The sequence below is a fragment of the Cygnus atratus genome, chromosome Z (genome assembly GCF_013377495.2).
Source record: "Cygnus atratus isolate AKBS03 ecotype Queensland, Australia chromosome Z, CAtr_DNAZoo_HiC_assembly, whole genome shotgun sequence".
Lineage (NCBI taxonomy): Eukaryota > Metazoa > Chordata > Aves > Anseriformes > Anatidae > Cygnus > Cygnus atratus.
In genome coordinates this window covers 34325915-34346198 of record NC_066396.1, presented here as the reverse complement: position 1 = coordinate 34346198, position 20284 = coordinate 34325915, and the positions used below count along the sequence as shown (strand labels likewise).

General features: G+C 39.4%; 2 protein-coding genes across 5 annotated transcripts in view; both read left to right on the top strand.

Annotated features, from left to right (window-relative positions):
• Positions 1-2793: 2793 nt before the first annotated feature.
• CER1 (cerberus 1, DAN family BMP antagonist) lies at positions 2794-5076 on the top strand. Its single transcript, XM_035569735.1, has 2 exons — positions 2794-3315; positions 4783-5076. The coding sequence occupies exons 1-2, from the start codon at positions 2794-2796 to the stop codon at positions 5074-5076; spliced, it is 816 nt and encodes a 271-aa protein (XP_035425628.1).
• A 5999-nt stretch (positions 5077-11075) lies between these two features.
• The window catches only part of ZDHHC21 (zinc finger DHHC-type palmitoyltransferase 21), a 45081-nt gene continuing 35872 nt past the window's right edge, over positions 11076-20284 (top strand). Inside the window, exons 1-4 of one of the 4 annotated variants that reach the window (XM_035569730.2) lie at positions 11076-11231; positions 12968-13017; positions 14161-14277; positions 17987-18181. In XM_035569730.2, the coding sequence (XP_035425623.1) occupies positions 18028-18181 (154 nt within the window). In that variant the 5' untranslated portion in view covers positions 11076-11231; positions 12968-13017; positions 14161-14277; positions 17987-18027. The remainder of the gene's footprint in view (positions 11232-12967; positions 13018-14160; positions 14278-17986; positions 18182-20284) is intronic. The other 3 variants (XM_035569728.2, XM_035569731.2, XM_035569729.2) reach the window with 3 other exon arrangements.

The following is a 20284-nucleotide window of genomic DNA, read 5'->3' as shown; positions in this document are numbered from 1 at the left end:
GCATAAAATTATTTTGCTCATATTCATATTGTGAACAGGAGAAGCTTCCAACAGAAATTAAGGCTGTCTGGGCACTAAACCATGCCTCAAGCACATTGGACACATCAGATGAGAAAGGCCTTGCATGTATGCTTCTTCTTTCAGGGCAGATTAGGGTAACATTTAACCAAGACTATAAGTCTATTCTTTTTTTCCTTGAAGTTGGTGGGATTTTTTTAATTTTTTTTTTTTTTCAGAAGGCTTTGAAAAGAGGTAAATTGGGCCCTTCAGGCACTTAGTTTTCATTTCTGTAAACATACACGTGAGTTAATTTATCCATATAATTTTTCTTATATGGATAAAGTTGAAACAAGCATTAAAGGATCAAGACCATAGCTGGACCTTTTAAATAAAAAGTGCTGTTACATTGCTGTGTTCAGCTTGGTGAAAAGACACTGCTGACAAAGGAAGTGAAAAACAGCTTAAAAGCAAACAGAAATAATACTTCTGTTGTACTGCTATAATCCAGAAGAAACCGACTTTAAATTGTTTTAGTGAACTTTATAGTTTTAAATTCTGAAGCAAAGAGCTGCAAAAATATATAGTGCTTCAAACATTCAAATCTTGTATTTGAAAGTCATTACCAAACATGTCAGACCCTTCTGTGTCAATACAATACAATATAATACACAGGTCTGAGTATCATCCCTGTCTTGTAACATTCCAAGCAACTAAAATAATGAGGAAAAAAGGAGAAAGAGTCATAGAATCATGGAATGACAGAATTATTTAGGTTGGAAAAGACCTCTAAGATCATCAAGTCCAACCATTAACCTAGCAATACCAAGTTTACCATGCCCCTAAGCACCACCTCTACACAAACATAATGTACTTATCCTCCTTGAGTAATTCTGAACAACTACCACCAATATGCACCAGATATACGGAATTTTAGATCCAAACCTCAATCACTTCAGCTAAACATGGTGGCCAATGAAGACAGGGTGTGAGGATTCAAACTGTACTTTTAGACTACTTAATTAGCTGTTGACAATCAAATTAATCCTCTTGACTCTTTCCTGCTCCACCCTATTACTGTACATGCTTATGTAAATCTGATGCAAGGACTTCTGGGGGGCATGTATCATAGCTGATCTTGTTGCAGATGCCAACATTTCCTATGATTTCACTCCTGACAACGGAGGGAGAATCTGCTGTCCCAGGCACTCCCGAGACTTCAGGAAGGCACCAAATCAGTGGCAGAATTAAATTTCTCTGGATTGAAGATACAGAGCGATAAAGTTTGTGCCTGACAGTTTTGCTTCCCTTAACAAGATCCTCATCCCACTGAGGTCAAAGCACACATATACTCAAATGGTGGTGTGTGAATAACATTCTTGTTGGAGCTCCATGCAGTTCTGTCTCAAGGTTCAAAACAAGACAAGAACAAATTTTAACTCAAGTAAATTATGGAATAAGGACAAGCTCTAAATCTCCACTGAGTGTTACATCAGTGCCTTGCAAGGAAATTGCCAAGAACTTATTGCCTGCTAATTGAAGTAAACTAAACTAATTCCCCTGAAATGAAAGACATATTATTCCATATGTTTGGTACAGACATGCTTGGTTTTCAAAACTAATGAAGAAATTAGCTACAAACTTAAGAGTCTATTAATAGACTATTCCCAATAGAAACAGGTATGTACAGAGAACAGAGTACTGACATCACAAGTTATATGAAGCAGAATTTCCTATTAATATTTTTGGATTAGAATCAATGTTTGAGATATTTATTGAAAATATTTTTTCCTCCTCTCAGTGCTTTCCTAAGTATGCTGTACTACCAGAAGTTTCTTCTCACATGCTGCATAGCATAACTTTGCAAAACTTGGCCTCCAGCTTAGGTCCGGTAGTCTTTAGATACTTCTATTGAGATATTCAAGTCTAGAATCACAAAATGCATCAGTTCTAACATATTTTGCTTAAATCCTCATTTTGTTTGCCAGCTTTATTGTATATTTGTAGTGTCTTTGATGCCTGTACAGGAAGTTTCAGTATTGATCTTTGAGGATCGAGGGTGCAGATTCTATTGACCTCGTGAACTTAGTCTGGACTAGTAATACTTCTGCACTCCCACATCTGCAAAACTCCTGTGAAAGAGGTGAAGCTAGAGCTAGTGCTCTCTGCCAGGTTCCTCTGGGTGTGTGAGCACAAGTTTGTCAGTTTGCAGCAGTGCTGATGCAGGCCTTGGATCATATTCAAAATCTGAAAGACCAAAATTAGTAGCAACTTTTGAAAACACAGACTGATTTTACATCTCCAGATCCAGCTTCATGTTTTAGAAAATATTAATCAGCTTGCCTTTTCCTGTTGTGATGAAATAACATTCCCTGTTTTGACAGTCTCTAGCTTTGTGGAATGGAAAGTCAAAATAAACAATGAAGACCACATTGAACATGCTAATACACAACCTCAAATGTTTCCTTAATTCCCAGGCCTCAGCCAGACAGCTTATCCAAACATTTCCTCCTGTTGACTCCCCCTGTCTCCCACACCACCCTAGGTTACTAGTTTTTAGATAGGAGCTTGTAATACACATTATACAGATTGAAAGTGGAATTTCATTAGCACAAACTCCACTATCATAATTGTAATCTACAGCAAATGAATACAATTAAGCATACTAGGGTCTCCCCTGAACTCCCCCATCCTCTTGGCACACAAACTTAAGCTGACACCAGGCTCCTGTATAAAGCTAGCACACTGCGTTCACTGCAATAGCAGCAGGTCTACAGGGCTACACTCAGCAGGACCATGTCACTGCTTCTCCTTCAGCTGCTAGTGCTCTCACATCTTGGAGCCACAGAGCCACAGACAGATTCACAGCAAAGGAAAAGCAGAAGACCATTTCAGCGGCTTTTCTACCTGGACAAAAAGCTGCTTGAGAGTCAAAGTTTTCGTGAGCTGGTGGGGGAAAACCCAGTTGAGGAAACTCTGGGACAACCAAGTTTTTTTGTAGCAATTCCACAGACAGCAGGAGAGAGTCAGAAGCAAGGAGAGAAAAAAATGTCGAGATTCATCCTTCCTAATGCAGAACTCTATGCAGACCAAGATGTTAGAACCTGGACAGCACCCAGAGAGGTCTCTCCTGTGGAAAACTTCTCTCCATCCCACTATTCCGGCAAGAGGGACGTTGAACCTCCCTATAGAAAAGATGCCAAGAAATTCTGGGACCACTTCATGTTAAGGAAAAATTCAGCTTCTGAAGAGGTTGTCCTGCCAATCAAGACTAATGAAATGCACCAAGAAACCTGCAGAACCCTGCCTTTTTCCCAGGTAAGAACAGGTGTCCAAGGTCAATAAATGTGCCCTTTTCCCTGCCTCTTATAATCAGCAAGTAAAGACACATGGGTTACTTCATTTGCTAAGACACAGGGCCACACACTTCATAAGCTCTGAGAAAGACTCAAAGCTTTATTTTGATGAGGCAGACTGCTAAACTGCAGCACTGGAAAGCCACACATTCAGTTTTCAGAGTTATTTATTCTCTTTCTGCAATGATGTTCTGACCTAGCCTGAGCAAGCAGGGAGGTGGTGAGCAATTGTCTATACAACAAATATACATCTATAATGTTTACATTATACATGAGTTGCTATACATCCATATATATATGTACATATGTATAAAAAATGAGTCCCAGATAACAATTTACAGGAAAAGCTGGTTGATTTCCTACAGCTAAGCAAATATTTCTGTCTATTGTATTAATTGAAAGACTGATGCATATATCTAATTCCGTACTACGAATGTTGGAGAACAGGTAAATAGTCCCATGCCCAGATGAAGCCATTCTGTCATACTGTAACATCAAGGTAAGTAAGCAGTATAGACAAAAGTGCTGTTTTCCTCATAAGGCAGCATGTATTCTCAGCTTTCTATCAACACCATGACCATTAGTCAAGGACCACTTTTTTTACAACCGTAAATTTATTTTCTTGGCAGACATATGTGGCCTATGCACTTGTACTGTTTTACTTTTTGTGTCAGTGTAATACAGCAAGCTTTCTCCATGATTCCTGCAGTTATGCCAATATTAAAGAGCTAACTTCAGTCTAGCTTTTCCTGGCTTGGGAATTTGACATAGTCTCTCCTGATACAAGCAATTATTATTCTTGCAAATCAAGAAAATTACAGAACTTGAATTACACTTTAAAGATTTTATTTTATTTAAAAACCTGCTAAGTAACATTATATTCATCTCCCACATCAAAATAAATCATCAAGATTACAGCTGAGTTTAGCTTGTGGTTTATCTGCAAGAATGTTGGTACAAAATGATGTCCTGCAAGTGGGAAAGACTGCTTAATCATATTGGAAATGCAGAACTCAGAGATCAATTAAAAGGTTAATCCACCTATTGGATTTTCCCCCACCAGCTCACAAAGGCTCTGAGTTAAGCAGAATTTTTTCCTGTGTCGTTCAATCTAAAAACTGCCCATAGGAGTTCTAAAGTTTGGTCTTTGTTGCTTTTGTTTTGTAAAACACAAACCAGTCTTGTATTTTACTGCTTGCTTGCCATAGAAAATAAACATTTTTAAAGTAAATGTTCTGAGAAAAAAGATTAGTTCTTATAGTGTAGTAGATTAGAGTGGTTTTTTTTTTTGTTATTTTTGTTATTTTTGCCTTCATGCTTTCTAGTAAATTCCACTGGTCACTCATGTACCAGAAATTTAGACTTAGTACTAACCTATATTCATGTATCACTGCAAATACTGTGATCTTCAAACTGTTTTCTGTTTCAGGGTATTGCTCATGAGAGCTGTGAGAAGGTGATGGTACAGAATAATCTGTGTTTTGGAAAGTGTAGTTCCTTTCATGTTCCTGGTCCAGAAGATCGTCTTTATACCTTTTGTTCTCAGTGCATGCCCACCAAGTTTTCCATGAAGCGCTTGGATCTCAACTGCACCAGTTCTGTCCCAGTGGTCAAAGAAGTCATGATTGTGGAAGAGTGTAAATGCGAGATTCAGAAGATTAAAGATCCTGTGCTTGAATCTCAACAGTCAGATTTGCATGAAAATGTACATGAGCAAAATTAACCTATTCAAGGTACCTTTGAAGTCCCTGATAATAAGAATTTGCCAATGGAAAAAAAAATATCAAAGAACTTCAACGGCTTTCATCACACAATTACACCAAAATATTAAAGATGTATATTTCTATATAAACTGCTTCTCTGCTTCAACTATAACTTTACCTAAAATTTAACAGATGTTTCCTTGCAGTTGTTAAAGAAATGGAGATGAGATTATTGGGTTTGTGCATAAAATTTTTATTTTAACAAGGGAAACCTTCTAAAAGTTTTCCACCCTTCCTATAACTAGCATCCTAGGATGCTAGCAAACAACAGCTGAAGAACTAGCCTGAGGATTTCTCTCTCCAAAAGCCTAATGTAATGGCTGTTCTACATTGCCGTTGCTTGCAGAGACTGCCAGTATTGTTCTACTAGCAACACCGAGGAGGCTTTAGTCTCTTCATTGCAAAAACAGGTCTGTTTTTACATCAAGATAGTGACTGGAGAGTGTAAAATATAAATGGACATAAGGCAGAAAGAGAGCTGTGATGAGTTAGGGTCATTCTGATTGCTCCCAGCTGGAGTTCAGTTTCCAGCGAAAACTAACATACCTCACAACTTACACGCTTAGCGGTTGCAAATGGTATTTTGCCACAGAAACCACTTACTCTCTTTTTACACACCTGCAGTTCCTCTGCATGTATTTTTATTGAAATTTTCATATAGTAGAAGGAGGAAAAAAATGAAAAAGATAGGCTTCCACAGAAAGCACCAGAAATTAATGGATTACTATTGTTGTTATTATTTAAGTTCACTGTGGAAAGACAATGCACATTTTCCAGTTAGGTGAATTTCAGTGTTGGTGGTGACAGCCAGATAAAGTTTAAGTAGTGTTCTCAATAGCTAAACTAAAGCAGAAAACACATTTGTGTGATTGAAAATGAAAATCTGCAAAAGGATCTTATCAGCATGCCGATAGCTGTATAGGTTTATAGGAACACCAGAGAAGGCCTTCTGTTAGAAAAGGTCTGATTCCAGTCCTAGCCAGAACAGACAGCATCAGTGGCTGTTAGCTGAATTGCTGGCTTTTCAGTTCTCTTCAGTTGCTTCTCCCTGGACTTGTCTGGCATCCCTGGCATGCCAGCCAGCGACCAGATTCCTAAAACTGTACCATCCTACTTCTAACCAGCTCCCATAATCCTCTGGGAATCTGCTCTAGTGCTACTGCCATACTGTCAGACCTGGGCCCCTCTTATTAAACTATCCACAGCTCTTTCTTTGGGTATTGGAAATCTGTATTTGTATAGCTGGTCAATTCAAGGGTTTGGTAAATGATTCCTTTGTGTACAAACTGTGCTATGACCAGAAGTGTCTTAACATTTTGTCCAAGTTCACTGTGGATTTAGAGTGAAATGCCCATTTTTAATTTTACTGAAAATTGCATCTGAATGATATTCTGGTACTGAGTCTGAACTGCTGCACTAGCAGTTTGCATGTTACATGCAGTGACAGAACTGAAGATTAGTATATAGTTATATTTCACTGTATATAAACCTGTTTCTAAATAATAAAAATTGCCCATTAAAACTAAGCAAAGCCTTCTGTCTGTCCTTTTGCAGTAAGGACTAATGTGTAACTGTATATAGCTGTTTGTACGTTACAGTATGATATATAATGTCATTTCAAATAACAAGCTGGTTTTACCATCCTTGTATTGAATGCATTACACCCAATAAATACATATTTTAACTTGTTTTAATATATATTCTAGCTTTATAATACTGATCGATATTCTTAGGATGCCAGCTGGTGAAAGGATTCAGAAATCTGCCATCACATGCTGGGCTGCACAGTGCATAAATGGGCTGAGATTATGACCAACTTTACTATTTAACCTGAAAAAAATAAATTTTCTAAGGCTTCTAATTACTGACGTTTTAAAGCTGCATGAATATACAGGAATCTTTGTCTGCATTTTCTCTTTTTCTTTTTTTAACACAAGTATGGTTCAGACAATACTCGCAGAGAACCACTTTGAAGGTAGGACCTATGCTTCCAATAAAAAGGTAATTAAAAAGAAAAGTCTTCCAGTCTTTTAATTTTGACATGACTGACTGCTAAACTGTGACTTTTGCATATATGAATGGCAGAACTGAAGTTATATTTTAGACTGTAAAGAATTCAGCCTAATTTTTAAAGCTCCTTCTGTGTGCTGAAGATGACTGTAGTCAAAGAAGGCTATTCATGTAGGGAGTCTGCAGGAGTAGATTCTTAGTGTGAATTTGCACAGCTTAAAAGGAGGTGAAAAGAGGTAATGACAGCTGTAGTAATTGCTAATTAGATTAGTGCTGTAGGTTTTTTGGATGAATGTTTAATTAACCCAGCAATGACTGGTTGCATGTAATTAGCACAGCATTCTGCAAAATCAAGAATGTGTTAATTGGATAAGACTTCTCAGCCTCTAAAAATTCATTATTAGGAGTAAGTTGTGCATAGAGCTAACAAGATTTTGTTCTCTCAGCACAACTATTATGGTCTCTACTAGTATAATGATGTGGGTCAGAAAGGTGAGGGGAATGACCTGTATCAGCATATGGATCCTTCCTGTGGTAATGCTATTATAGCAGCAAACCTGCATGACTTCACTTCAGTTGTGTGCACTCGGAGGTTACACGTTTCCTGTAATTAAAACTTTCCCACTGTAACTATGCTTGCAGTGGAGTACTGTAATGTGACCTCTACTGTTCAAACCTAACGTATAGAACAAGACTAAGCTATAGCTACAGAGCTGTCTGAAAGCTCACCTCAACCTCAAGTGAAGTTTGTGCATTTCTGACATTTTATTTGACCTCCTGGATATTTTTGAAATGGATGTGGAGTGTTTCTGTTCTTTACCTTGGAAATAATTGAGGAAAAGTGCTGTTTATTCTTATTGCTTAAGAAAATCATATCTTCGCTGTATGCTGTTCTCTATAATAAGGGTTTTACAAGGTTGGCTTTAATGCCTGTAACTACATCAAACACCAGAGGGTAGCTCTTAGTGAATTCTACTGAACCATAATTTCCAGGAAAAAAATCTCTGAAGTTGCACTCAGTACTTTGTGGTTGGTACTTTGTCCATCACACTTATGAAATATTCACAGCAAACCTCATGGCTGTCAGCTAACAAGCTTTAGCGTGTTTTACTAACAGGTGGTGAAATCTCATGTGGTACTTTCTCCTAAATTTATGAGCTCCTCACTGGAATTGCAAGACAATGAGATTCCTTACTCCAGGAGGAGCCCCCTGCCAGTCTGTACAGCTGCATAACCACGTTGTATGGGGCAACTGGGAATGTGTGCTGTGCATGGGAAGAGGTGTGGGGTTGAGGCTACCTGGGGTCCCCCATCAGCAGGCCTGTGTTTTGGGACTTTGCCAGTGGAAACAGGAAACACGTACTGATAGTGAATTATAAATATTTTACATTTTCTGTCTTGCTAATCTTAACTCCTTGAATATTTGGTAGGCAGCTACCAATTTCAGCTCCCTTTAAAGCTCACCCTGGCAGCTGCCAGCATTCCCTTTCCTCAAATGAGAAAGAAGATAAGAAGATGCTGTATTTGTCCCACTGCAAGAGTATTGCTGAAAACATTAAATCTCTGTATTGAGAACAAAGTCATCCTGTTCACAGTGCCTCATGCTCCATGGCACCAGCAAAATGCACTTCAATTTAAACAATGAAGAACAGATCAAAAGCTAAATGGAATCCAAAACAAACACCCCCCTCCCCCGAAAACCACCCAAACAAAGCAACCCCCCAAAAAACCACCATAACAAAACAAAAACAAAAAGATGCCAGCCTTATACTTCACTACGGCGTTTTCTGGGGAGTTTTCGTTTTGCCGGTTTAGGATTTTGCTATTAGCAGCCATTTAGTCTCTGCTGAAGCTGGTTCAAATGCACCTCACAGTCTAATAGCTATGGAGACATTCAACCCTCCTGTCACCCTGCCTAAACTCCTAGCAGTAAGCCCTGGAGGGAGAGAGGGCTTAGAAGAGCTAATGTTACAGCAGGGAATTACCTGAGGGGAGATCCTCATGCCTTTGGAGGGCTGGGTGAAAATTAACCCCCTAAATTAGACTACTGCCTGGTTTAGTATAGACCTCATTTAACCTCTCTGGGCTGGGGGATTCACCATGCCTACAACTGAGGCAGAGGGATCAGAAAATGAATCTGGCCTTTGATTTCCCTTGCGATTAGGTCAGAGAGGGAGGGAAAATGGAGTCCCTGAGATGCATGAGTAAAATATGCCAAGGGATGCTGAGTGAGAACAGATTGAAAAGGTTTTTGTTTGTTTCTGAAAATGGCAAAAGGAAAAAAAAACTAAATTGCATTGTGCAAGTTTATAAGATATATTCCTTTAACTTTTAGTGCCTCATCCTCATTATGTGACATTGTGACTGACAAAAGCTTCTGGGCCAGGACCAGGGCAGGTTTCATTTCAATGTGGCATGTGACTAATATGGACCTCTGTCATGCACCAGAAATGTGGACCTTCATGACATAAAGAATTTGGCTCCTTCTAAAGTTTACAAGAGTCTCCAATTTATACTAGCAAGGTTTCCAAGGAAGTGAGCAACAAAAATGGTGCCAAAGAAAAGAAGTGGCAGTAACAAACTGCACCATTTAGAAGGATCCAGGAAGGTAGGTACTGTTGAGAAGGCTGATTTCTCAACCCAGGAGATATCTGAACACATACAGCCCCTACTGCACATCGATCATAGGACACAATTGGACACAGAATGAATCCTGGAACACGGCCTCATGAAGCAAGGGACTTGTAAGCAGTAAGAATCCAGGGAGTCATAGTGCATACCTCTCTCTTGCATGTGCTCTCTGTAACAGAGCATCAGCTGTTCCTGCACATGGCTTGATTTTAGCATGCTGATTTAATATTTACAGAGTGCCAATAAAATTTTTATGATGACAGCTGGTGGCTCCTGTGGTAATTTATAAACAGCAACAACAACACAACACAGACATCAGAAACTCCAAGAGGAATTCTACACTATTGTGCAATATTCTCCACCAAAGAATACGGGTATTTTTCTTATTTCACAGACTTTTAATAATCTTTGTGTAATATGTCCATGTTGGACTTTACGTAAAGTCCATATTATGCAGTTAATATTTCCCCTAGGTATTTTTTTTTTCTTCAGAATGGACTTGGCTATAAAGACTCATCATTATCTATCACAGCATCTGAAATAAAATGGATCTAGATTTGCTATTGTGGTAACAGTGTTGGGTAATTTCTGTATTTGGGGCCTTTGCAAGTTAAACAGGGAAGTCAAGCACATGATTGCCTGCTTTTCTACCTGCACTGTGCTACCCCAAAAGAAGTATTAACAAATGGGAATTGTGCTGGTGGCTGAGCTTGAGCAGGCTACTGTTTCACTACCCATTTACTCTGAAAATGCATAGGTAGAAAAAATACAAGTTGCCTGACCAGACTACAGATCCAGTGACTGGCCATTATCAGTGTGCCATGACAGATCTGCAAGTAACTGGTACTCGACTGGAATATAATATAATATTATTGACTTATTTTTCATTCTACAGAAAACTTCCAACTGTTCAACTTTTCCTCTGTTAATCTTTCCATTTTATTTCCCAAGTTGTTTTCCTTTCCTCTCCATGTTTTTTCCCGTCTACATTTATCCTTCAAAACACCGGAATGTTTCCATAAACCATTTATTATGTCTTTTACACATAAATTCCTCACTGAAATTTGTAATGGAATTTATTATGTCTTTTACACATAAGCGAAATTTGTGATGGAATAGACACCGAAGCCGGTCTTGTCACAATAACCTTTCCAGAAATTGTTGTTATCAATGTTTTATTTAACAGCCGAATGAATCAGTCAATTTTCAGTCTGGCCCTTTCCTATGGCTGGCTTTATTTCAGCCCCGTTATCAAGTTTTAGGAAAAACAAAAACATAAACAGCAGCCTCTTCACGCACCTACCCCGTAGGCGCGCATGCGCGGCGGCGCTGGCGGCGGAAGCGGAAGGTGGCGCTCCCGGCTCGCGGCGGCGGCGGCGGCCCCCCGCGGTTGCCATGGAGAGCGGGAGTGCGGGGGGCGCGTGAGCGCGGCCCCTCCCTCGCCCCCCCCTTCCCCGCGCGGCGTCGCCCGACGGTTGGTTCCGCCTCGCGACCGGCGACGGAGGGGGGGGGGGTGGGGGGGGTGGAGCGGGGGGTGCCGCGGCCGTTACAGACCGTTACGGACCGGCGGGTGGCCGCTGAGGGGTCCCGGTGGCCCGTCGGGGGGATGAGGGGCGACCGAGGCGGGCGAGGCTGGGCTGTAGGCGGCTTTATGAAGGTTGCGCCCCGTGCTACCGGCCCCGGGCGGCGGTTGTACGGGGGTTAAAGTGTTTTTTTTTGCGAAACGATGAGGGTGCCTCTTGCCCTTGAGGTGGTAATGGAAGAGGTGCTTGGGTTTTGTTAGCCAGCAGGCGAAGGTGCAGTGCCCTCACATCTCTTCTGGTTACACACTTTCAGTTTCCATCCGCACTCATTTGTAGAATGAGATTGTAGGTCTTCAGACACAGGACCTGACCAGTGATGTGCTAAGTAATACGTATTATCTAAGAAATTATATATAATCCGTCCATAGGAGGTTGTTTGGTCAGCAGTAGGTGAAGATAATTTCCTTGTGTTTGTGGTAAGTAAGGGTGTAGTGTGTATATATTGACAGCCCAACCCCATGTGGTGCTTGGCATTCACTTAATGAATGCAATAGATGTTTACAGAAACACCTTGCAAGGTTTTATCAGTAGTAAAGAACTAGATGGGAATGTCATGCCTACCTTAACCAACCTATCAACAGCCACCTAGTAACTGTATGGTGCAAAGGCCTCTCTTAACAGCCATTTATTGCATGAATGTGCACCACTGGGTACATGGGGTTTTGTCATGGCAAAAATATGCTGCTGCTTTTGTTAAAGCAGCCTTTTTTTTTAAATGCTTTTTGCTGCTTTTAATTCAGATACTAGTTTTGTTAAGCTGGAGAGCTGCAGAAACAAATCTTGTCTGATGCAACTCTTCACAAAACTGACTTCTTAAATATGTAGTTGAAAAGTAATTTAGTCATTTGGTTCATGTCCATGTTTTTTTTCTGGTGAAGTGTATTTTCAGTTTTGTAATAGTTATTTTAGAACGTAATTCTTGTAAACTACAGAAGATTTTTGGAAAAGTTTCAGATGTAAAACCGCAGGTGGATCCACAAACTGGGGGGAGCCTGTTGATTGGCACATCCTTGCTTTAGCTATCACAGATATTGTAGGAAGTTTCTACTCTCTGTTCCTTTTCCTATGTAAATTGCATAGAATACACTCTTTAGAAAGCAATGTTTTCTTACTCTGAAAGGGTATTTTATAAAGCATTGTATTGCTCGGTTAGTATGGGGTCTTTAAATCTCATTCTGCAGTGAACAATACTATGAGATACTGACCTGTGTGAGCATTTGTTTAAGCATTTGTGGAAAAGTTCTGGAAGTGAGTTTTCACAAGTCTTACTTTTCATACAGAAGTAGAAATCCAGGGCTACTTGTTCAGCTGAAATGAGGCAGAATGTACAGGATCTTGGTGCATCAATGCAACAGCCATAAAACTGCAAGAAGCAGGTTGTCACCAGAGCTGGGTGTCATGCTTCTTGAGATGAGAAATTGAGCAGTACTTTTTTCAGGTTTATTTATGAAACTTTTCTAAATAGGTGTTGGGACAGTCTTGGTGCAAAATTGAATACTTTTGGGGGGGAGTTTGCATTCAGGTGAACCTGTTAGAGTAATCTCTACTTCATGTTAACATTTCTGGTTTGTGCAAAGCTTTCTCTTTTTTGGGGAGTGACTTTCTGCCTTCTTGATTCATTTTGTAGTCTATTACTGAGTGGACATCACAGCAGAAGTCATACTGAAGGTCATTACGGTGAGCAAATACTGAATTTATGATACTGTTAACTGAACTGGGAAGAAGGAAGAGGGTTAGGAAAAAATGCTCTCAAGGCATTATTTAGTAAAAGTATTTGGAAAAGCAAAAGCAATTTTTGACTGTGTAGGAAGGAATCAGTCATCTTTTGATAAATCTGAACCTTTTCACAGCCACAGATACTGTTTCCTTTCAAATGCTTTGCATTTGAGATGTTTATTTAGAATAGACTGTTATAAATTCTGGTAAAAAGGAAGAAGAACACAAAGCCTCCAGTGTAAGTGCTGTGTTTTATCCTAAATTATTTTATTGGAAAAGTTTTAGGCATGAATACTGGGTTTCTAGATAAAAATCACTTGTTTCTTTTCAACTGAATTTTTGCAAACCAGCTCATAAACCTTTTTTCCTCTATGTACTCTAATTATTCTTATCAGAAATGGTGCATCCTAAAGAACTGACACAATTGTTTGTGATCAGTCTTCCTTCATTTGGATATAATTTTTAAGTGAAAGAGTGAATATAGATTTTTTTTTAAAGTATGTTTTAGATGTGAAGACTACAAATTTACCTTGTCTCTGAACTGAATTCATATCTCACATTTTCTGCCTAGTGACTGGAATACACACGTGCTTGTTTAATATTTTCCCCCATACAGATTAATGTATATATGGTATGTCAACACAGGGGAAGAGGGGAAAAAGCTCGCTTTGCTAGAGGAAGTCATTATATTAACATCATTTCTGCAATATTGCTGACAGAAGTATGAAGAAAAATAGGAAACTTAATTTGTCATTATAATAGGCAAGCAGGAAGCAAGTGTATGACAATTTAATGTAACTGAGATATACTGACAGTAGTGAAGTTTTCTGTACAAATATATCTGAATTCTCCTGTCTTAAAATCTGTGTTAAGATTGGGAAATAGCCTAGAACTGAAATTAGAAGAAAGCTACTTAGAATCAGCATATCAATTTAGACATGAGAGGGAAAGGATCTGCATATCTGTGTAAGTAGCTTGAAAGGAAGCTCTGTTCAATGACGAGAGGTATGAAAAACAGCATAGAAGGTAATCCATTATATTCTACCTTTCAAAACAGTGATGAGGGTCATTTGAGTATCACTCTCTTTTCTCTGTTTATTTCAGAAAAGATAGAGAAGAGAAGGGGTCCAGAGTTAGATGGTGAAAGCTCTCTCTCCTTTTACTGAGAATGGGTCCTTCTTTTGCATAGTTCCAAGTTCGTAAAACTTGCTGTCATCGAAGGTATGGTTTTGTCATTGGCTTGTTTTTATTTATTTATTACAAAATTAAATAATGTCATGCATGCAACAATTAAGTCATTGAGCAGTAAGAATCTGGGACAAATTTCCATTATAGGCCTTCCTATTGTTTTCTCTAGAGTATCTCTCACGTTATACTTAGTAGGCCACTCAGAAGCAACTATTTCTGTTGTTTTATCTCTCTATTTTGTTCCCTGAGATGTTATTTCCTCTTCTGAGGATATGCTGTGAAGTTCTGGAATATCTACTGTTCTGGTAAGATGGAAACTGAATGGATTCTGTAGCAGTCAGCAATATTTCAAGCTGCCTGTGGTTTTATTGGCCTCTGTTTTTCTGTCTGCATGATTTCCCCTTTGTAAATCCATGCTGACTACTACCAATCACCTTCTTGTCCTTTGTGTGTTTAGAAACGGTTTCCAGGACTATTAGGTCCGCCTTCCAAGGGATCAGGGTGAGGCTAAAAAGCCTGTGGTTTCCTGGATCCTTCTCCTTGCATTTAAAAATAGGAATGTCACTTGCATGTTTGAGTCCTCAGGAACCTCTCGCATCAGCTCAGCCTTTCACAAGTAATTGAGCATGGTCTTACAATGACATGGGGCTACCTCCCTCAGTACTTGTAGTTGCATCCCATCAGGTCCTGTGAAGTTGTGTACATCCAGTTTGTTCAAAGGTTTCTTAATGTGATCTTCCCTCACTAAGGGTAAGTCTCTCTGGATTTGTACTTTCCCACTGCTCTTAGGGGCCTGGGATTCTGGAAAGCAGGTCTTACCCATAAAGACTGAGGTGAAAAAGGCACTTGGACTTTTTCTGTGACCTTTCAGCAGGCACCCTGCCCCATTCAGCAGCAAGCCCACGTTTACCCTGGCCTTCCTTATGCTGCTGGTATACTTGTAGAAGTCCTCTTGTTGACATTCACATTCCTCAGCATATTCAGCGCCAAATTCAACTGCAGTTGGCTTTCCTAATCCCAGCCCTGTATGCCCAAATAGTGTTTCTGTATCCTTCATGGGACACCTGTTCCTGCTGCCCCTTCATATGTGCTTCATTTTTATATGTGAGTTTTGTCAGGTACTCCTTGTTCATCTGTGGAAGCCTCCAGCCACCTATGATTGGGCTCCTGCACACTGGGATGGACCATTCTAGAACCTTGAGTTGATTCTTGAACCTGGACTCCTCTTCTGTACAGGATGGTCTCCCAAGGGGTATAAGGTCCTGACGAAGGCCAAAGTCTGTTTTGAAGTCTGGGATTGTGATGTTGCTGTTTGCCATATTCCCTCCTTTAAAGTCATCAATGCCACCATCTCATGGATATTGTACCAAGGCTACCCTTACATTCCATGATCTGAGTGAGATCACAGTGCTAGAACTACATGCAGAACAATGTGTTGGTCTTTGGGATTCATCTATTCCTCTATGCCTTCTCCATCACCTGCAGGATGAAGGAGATACCACCTAGCCACCAGACCTTGGCTGTCATCACCCGAGCCATGTTGTCATGCCAGCTGTACTCCTGGTCTCCCCTGGCTGTACCTTTGGTGCCCATGTAGAAGAAGAGCAGCTGGGTGTGATAGTTTGAAGGCCAGGCTACTGGTCTCAGTAACAGCTTTTTTGTGGTATCCTGGACCCAAGCCCTTGGCAAGCAGCAGACCTTGTCAGGTGACAGGTTGGGTCAGCAGAGGCACCTCAGCCCCTGCAGCAGGGAGTTTCTCACCACTTACTCTTCTTTGACCCATCCTGCTTGCTCTGCCATGGTTCTTTGGCTGAGCCAACCCACAGGCTCATTTGGACAGAACTCCCTGTTCTTGTTTGCTGCCAGGTCCCTGGGGAACCATCCCCCTGGTGCCGGAGCTCACAAGCGCCCAGCCTTCTCCATCTTGGGTATCTCCATCCCAGCCTGACAAGCACAGGTGCTGCCTGTGTCCCTTCTCAGTGCACATACAGCTGGGGGTTAAGGCTTGTTGTAGCTGCAGTGTCTTGAAAGAGATCTGGTCCATCTCCTTTTCAGCTTTGCTGATGTTGTGTAGTCTGCTCACCTCCTCCCACAGCTTCGCTGCTTGATGAGACAGATCCTCCAGCACACACTTAGAGTGATGTAAAATGTTATTTAGTTCTAAACCTGCTGGTTTCCAAAGCTAACTCACAAAAGAGTCATATTAAGAACTATCAGATTCAGGAGTATAATAAATTCTACGTTATTTATATGTCTAGAGACTGTGCATATGTGCTACTACTAATACTGTGTATATGACAGACTATTATGCATGCATGTTACATACAGTAAAATAAAATAAAAATAAATATAGGACTAAAAGTCTTCAGTTTTTTTCATATATTTAAAAATGGTTTTAAGGGTACAGTAAGATGTATTCAGCATACAATACAGGTTTATAACAAATGTTAGCAAATTTTAGGGTAAAAGTGGCAGATGCACTGCTATACTTGAAAAGGAACACTTGCACTAGAAGACAGCAATCAACAGGTGCATAAACAGTGAATAAAAGTGTGAAAACATCAGCTTATTTGGGCCTGTCTTTAGTTAGTTACCTAGAAAAAGACTAAAACAAGGTATTAATGAAACTTGTGGGTAGGTAGTATTAAGCAGAGAAGTTGTGAATGACAGAGAGAATGAAACAAACCCCCTGGAAACAGGTAACATTTGACTGATAAAGGAGGAGAAATTCCAATGTAGCAAAAATAAAGGAACGAGAGGAAATCTATCTGAAATGAGCAGGTTCCCTGAAGCCCAGAGGTAGGGGAAAATGCTGTTCAAAGGAGAGCCTCTTGGATAGAGTGTAGCCAGGGTTTGTTGTAACATTAAGATACTTAACATGAAGGCAGCCTGACAAAAATGTAATGGTAGTAATCCTTTCCTTCAAGGTCCTGGTGAGTAGCGCTTACAACATGTAGTGCTGGGAAAGAGCAAAAAACCACCAAACCATTGTGCTCTGAAGTTAATATTCATGGGTTTTCTTGAGTCTAAAATTAATAAAAAAACAACTAACCAACCAAACGAAAAACCCAGCACATTAAACTGTCAGAATGTAAACCTCGATACTTTAAGTTTGATTAATAGTGAGAAAACATAACATTTTGTTATACCTCTTAAAAATCTATGTGAAAAATGTTAGGGTATTGTGCTTCCTTTATATGTTGGTTTGCTCTAAATGGCACAAAGGAGAATATTTAGCAGTGAAAAACAACAAAATCGTAGGCGAGCCTCTGAAAATTTTAGCATACAAGCTTTAAAAAAGATTGTATTAATATATAGCTGGGAGAATATAATAGGTGGGTGGGACAAATCCTTGTATAAGATAAATTATTCCGTGTATTTCTTCGCAGCCTTTTTATTTTGATGGGAGACTTCTGTAAATGTTAATCACATTTGGCACTGCCAGCTGTCTGACCTTAGTTGCTTGCTTTTTCTATTACTTGTTGTTTTTTCCAGTGTTCTTTTTACTTGCATCTTGATGATAAATGTTGCTTTTTAGTGAAATATAGCTAGTTAATGAAATCATAAGGTAATTCTCTTCCCTCTACTTGAACAGTATATATGAAAAATTTTTAAATTTTGATTTAATTCCTTAAATCATAAACTGACTTTTTTTTTCCCCGTTTGAATGTATATGGACCCCTGTAGGTTGAAAAATGCTAGTTTCATGTCCTTATGTTTTTGTTTTTTATTATCTCTCTAGGATCTTCTTGAGTGTGACAGATTGTTACATGTTTGTGTTCAATGGGACTTCGAATTCACTTTGTGGTTGACCCTCAGGGTTGGTGCTGCATGGGCCTGATTATCTTTGTTTGGCTGTACAATACAATCTTCATTCCAAAAGTCATCCTTTTTCCTCACTATGAAGAGGGACATATTTCAGCTGTGGCAATTCTGTGTAAGTCCTTTTTAAAGTAACTTAGTCCTTTTTTCTACTAGTAAAAATAGTATCTTTGGACAACAGTTAACAGGGCAGAATACGAAGGATAAAAGCACAGGGACACATTTTATACTTCTGTGCTATCAGAAGTTGAGACGCTCCTTTCAAAGGTGTTACGGTAAAACTCATTTGCTTGGAAAGTGGGGAGAAGCATTAACACAGCTTTGAAGTCCTGTGGCTAGAACCTTTTTACTAGATTAACTACTAGTGTAATTATGAGAAGTTGATATAAGTTAAGACTCATAGCCCTTAGTGTTTGTCAGAAGTTAGGGTGGTAGTTCTGTTGGTTGAATAACTGTGTTTTGTTAGCTTTGTCACATACCCCTTGATAAGTCAGCTAATATGAATTATGCTAATAGGATCTGTTGAGGAAAAAGCTTCTGTTATAACAGGAGCTAGCTTTTTGGTGAAAACGGACCATTGGGAATGTCCTCTCACATGGAGGCTTTGAGGTATAGAATGGCTGGAATGTATCTGATAAGGCAGTGGAGGAACTTCTTGACATAAATGAGTAAGTTCAAAGTGTCATCCTGCTGCTGCTATCAAAACAGTGTTAACCACTACCTTTTCTTTCCCTTTTCAATTTTAGGGAGTACTTAATATTGCAGACTATATAGCACCAAAAATATATCTGTAACTGAATGAGAAGACTGAGTAATTCCTAATTCAGTGTTGGAGTATCTACTTTTTTTATGTAGTGTAAAGCAGTTACCTTACACACCTCTGAATAACTAGCACTTTTCTACTGGAGACCAAAGCTGAGAAAATTAAGATACGTGTTTCAAGACTTGGATTGTCCCTGCAGTATAATTAACATATAGCTTCCTAAATGTTAACATGTTGAATAGTAGTAAGATCTGTTCAGATGGTGATTTGTTTTCGTTGGTTTGGTGTTGTGTGTTCTTACTTATTTTTTTTGGTGTGTGACCAGTTCTGTCATGGTAAACGTCCTAATGACTGCGTACCTGTGTCATTGCTTTATTTGTAATGTTTCATAGGTGGGGATATTTTATTTTGTTGGGTGGAACAAAATCACATGTTAAAACAAGCGTGAAAATGTGCTGTATTTACCTCAGAATTTAACTTTTCTTTTAAAATGGCTTTATGTTTTTTTGCAATATCTTGTAAAGGCAAGATGAAGATTTTGGTAGATCAGAAAGCTACAGCAAAGCTTGGTATAATTTTGAACTAATCATTCTAACCTTTGAATGTAACTGTTTCTTTAATAGAAAGGGTGGTAGTGCTACTGCATGGTACAATTTGGTTTTTCTTTTAATAAGGCATTAAGTGCTTCTTACAATCAAAACATAGGAAATTGGGGATGGAAAATTCAGTAAGCTTTGAATCTTTGCCAGGATGAGGCTGAGCTGTCTTTACAATTGTGGAAAGGTTTGTTTTTTTTTTTTTTTTTTTTTTCAAATGGGCAGAGACTTGTAAGTGCATGCTGTTTCTCGCATCAATGCTTGAAATAAAACTTTTGATCCCCAAGTCTTGCTATTCTTGTATGTTCAGCATTCATGGAGGATGGATTAGAGGATAGGTCCACCATAATAATGGCAAATCTGTTGGGGTTTATGAAGGAAGCTGAGGAAATGTGCTGTTTCCTAATAGCTGGAAAGCAAGACAAAGAATTCCTTTATACTTGCCAACTCTTTAATTTCTTTTCCTGGGTATCTGTGGCTAGCCAGTGAAAAGTCAAGTAGTGGGCTACCTGGGGTTGTACACAGATGGTGCAAAATTGCAGCTCTTGTGTTTATAAAACCCACTGGTCAAGTAAGTCTGACAGGATACAATTTCCTTTTGGGTTTCACACTGGTTCTGTGAAGCACTGATGAACAGCACAGAGCAAATTCATGATCTTAATGCATCTGTGAAGTGTTGTGCTGCTGACTTGTTAAAAAGTTGAGTGTTTACAGCTGTCCCTAAATTTTGAGACTTGGTATATTTGTAAACCCAATTGATGGAGATTCACTGAATGGATATATAATTTGATGAACCTTGTACATACCAGTATAATCATAGAGTCATAAAGGTTGGAAAAGACCTTTAAGATCACCTGGT

What these genes read in the sequence shown, in the direction of transcription:
- CER1 (XM_035569735.1), top strand. Translation starts at nt 2,794, where the DNA reads ATGTCACTGCTTCTCCTTCAGCTGCTAGTGCTCTCACATCTTGGAGCC. An exon ending in GAACCCTGCCTTTTTCCCAG is followed by an intron (nt 3,316 to 4,782) that starts GTAAGAACAGGT and finishes TTTCTGTTTCAG; the next exon opens with GGTATTGCTCATGAGAGCTG.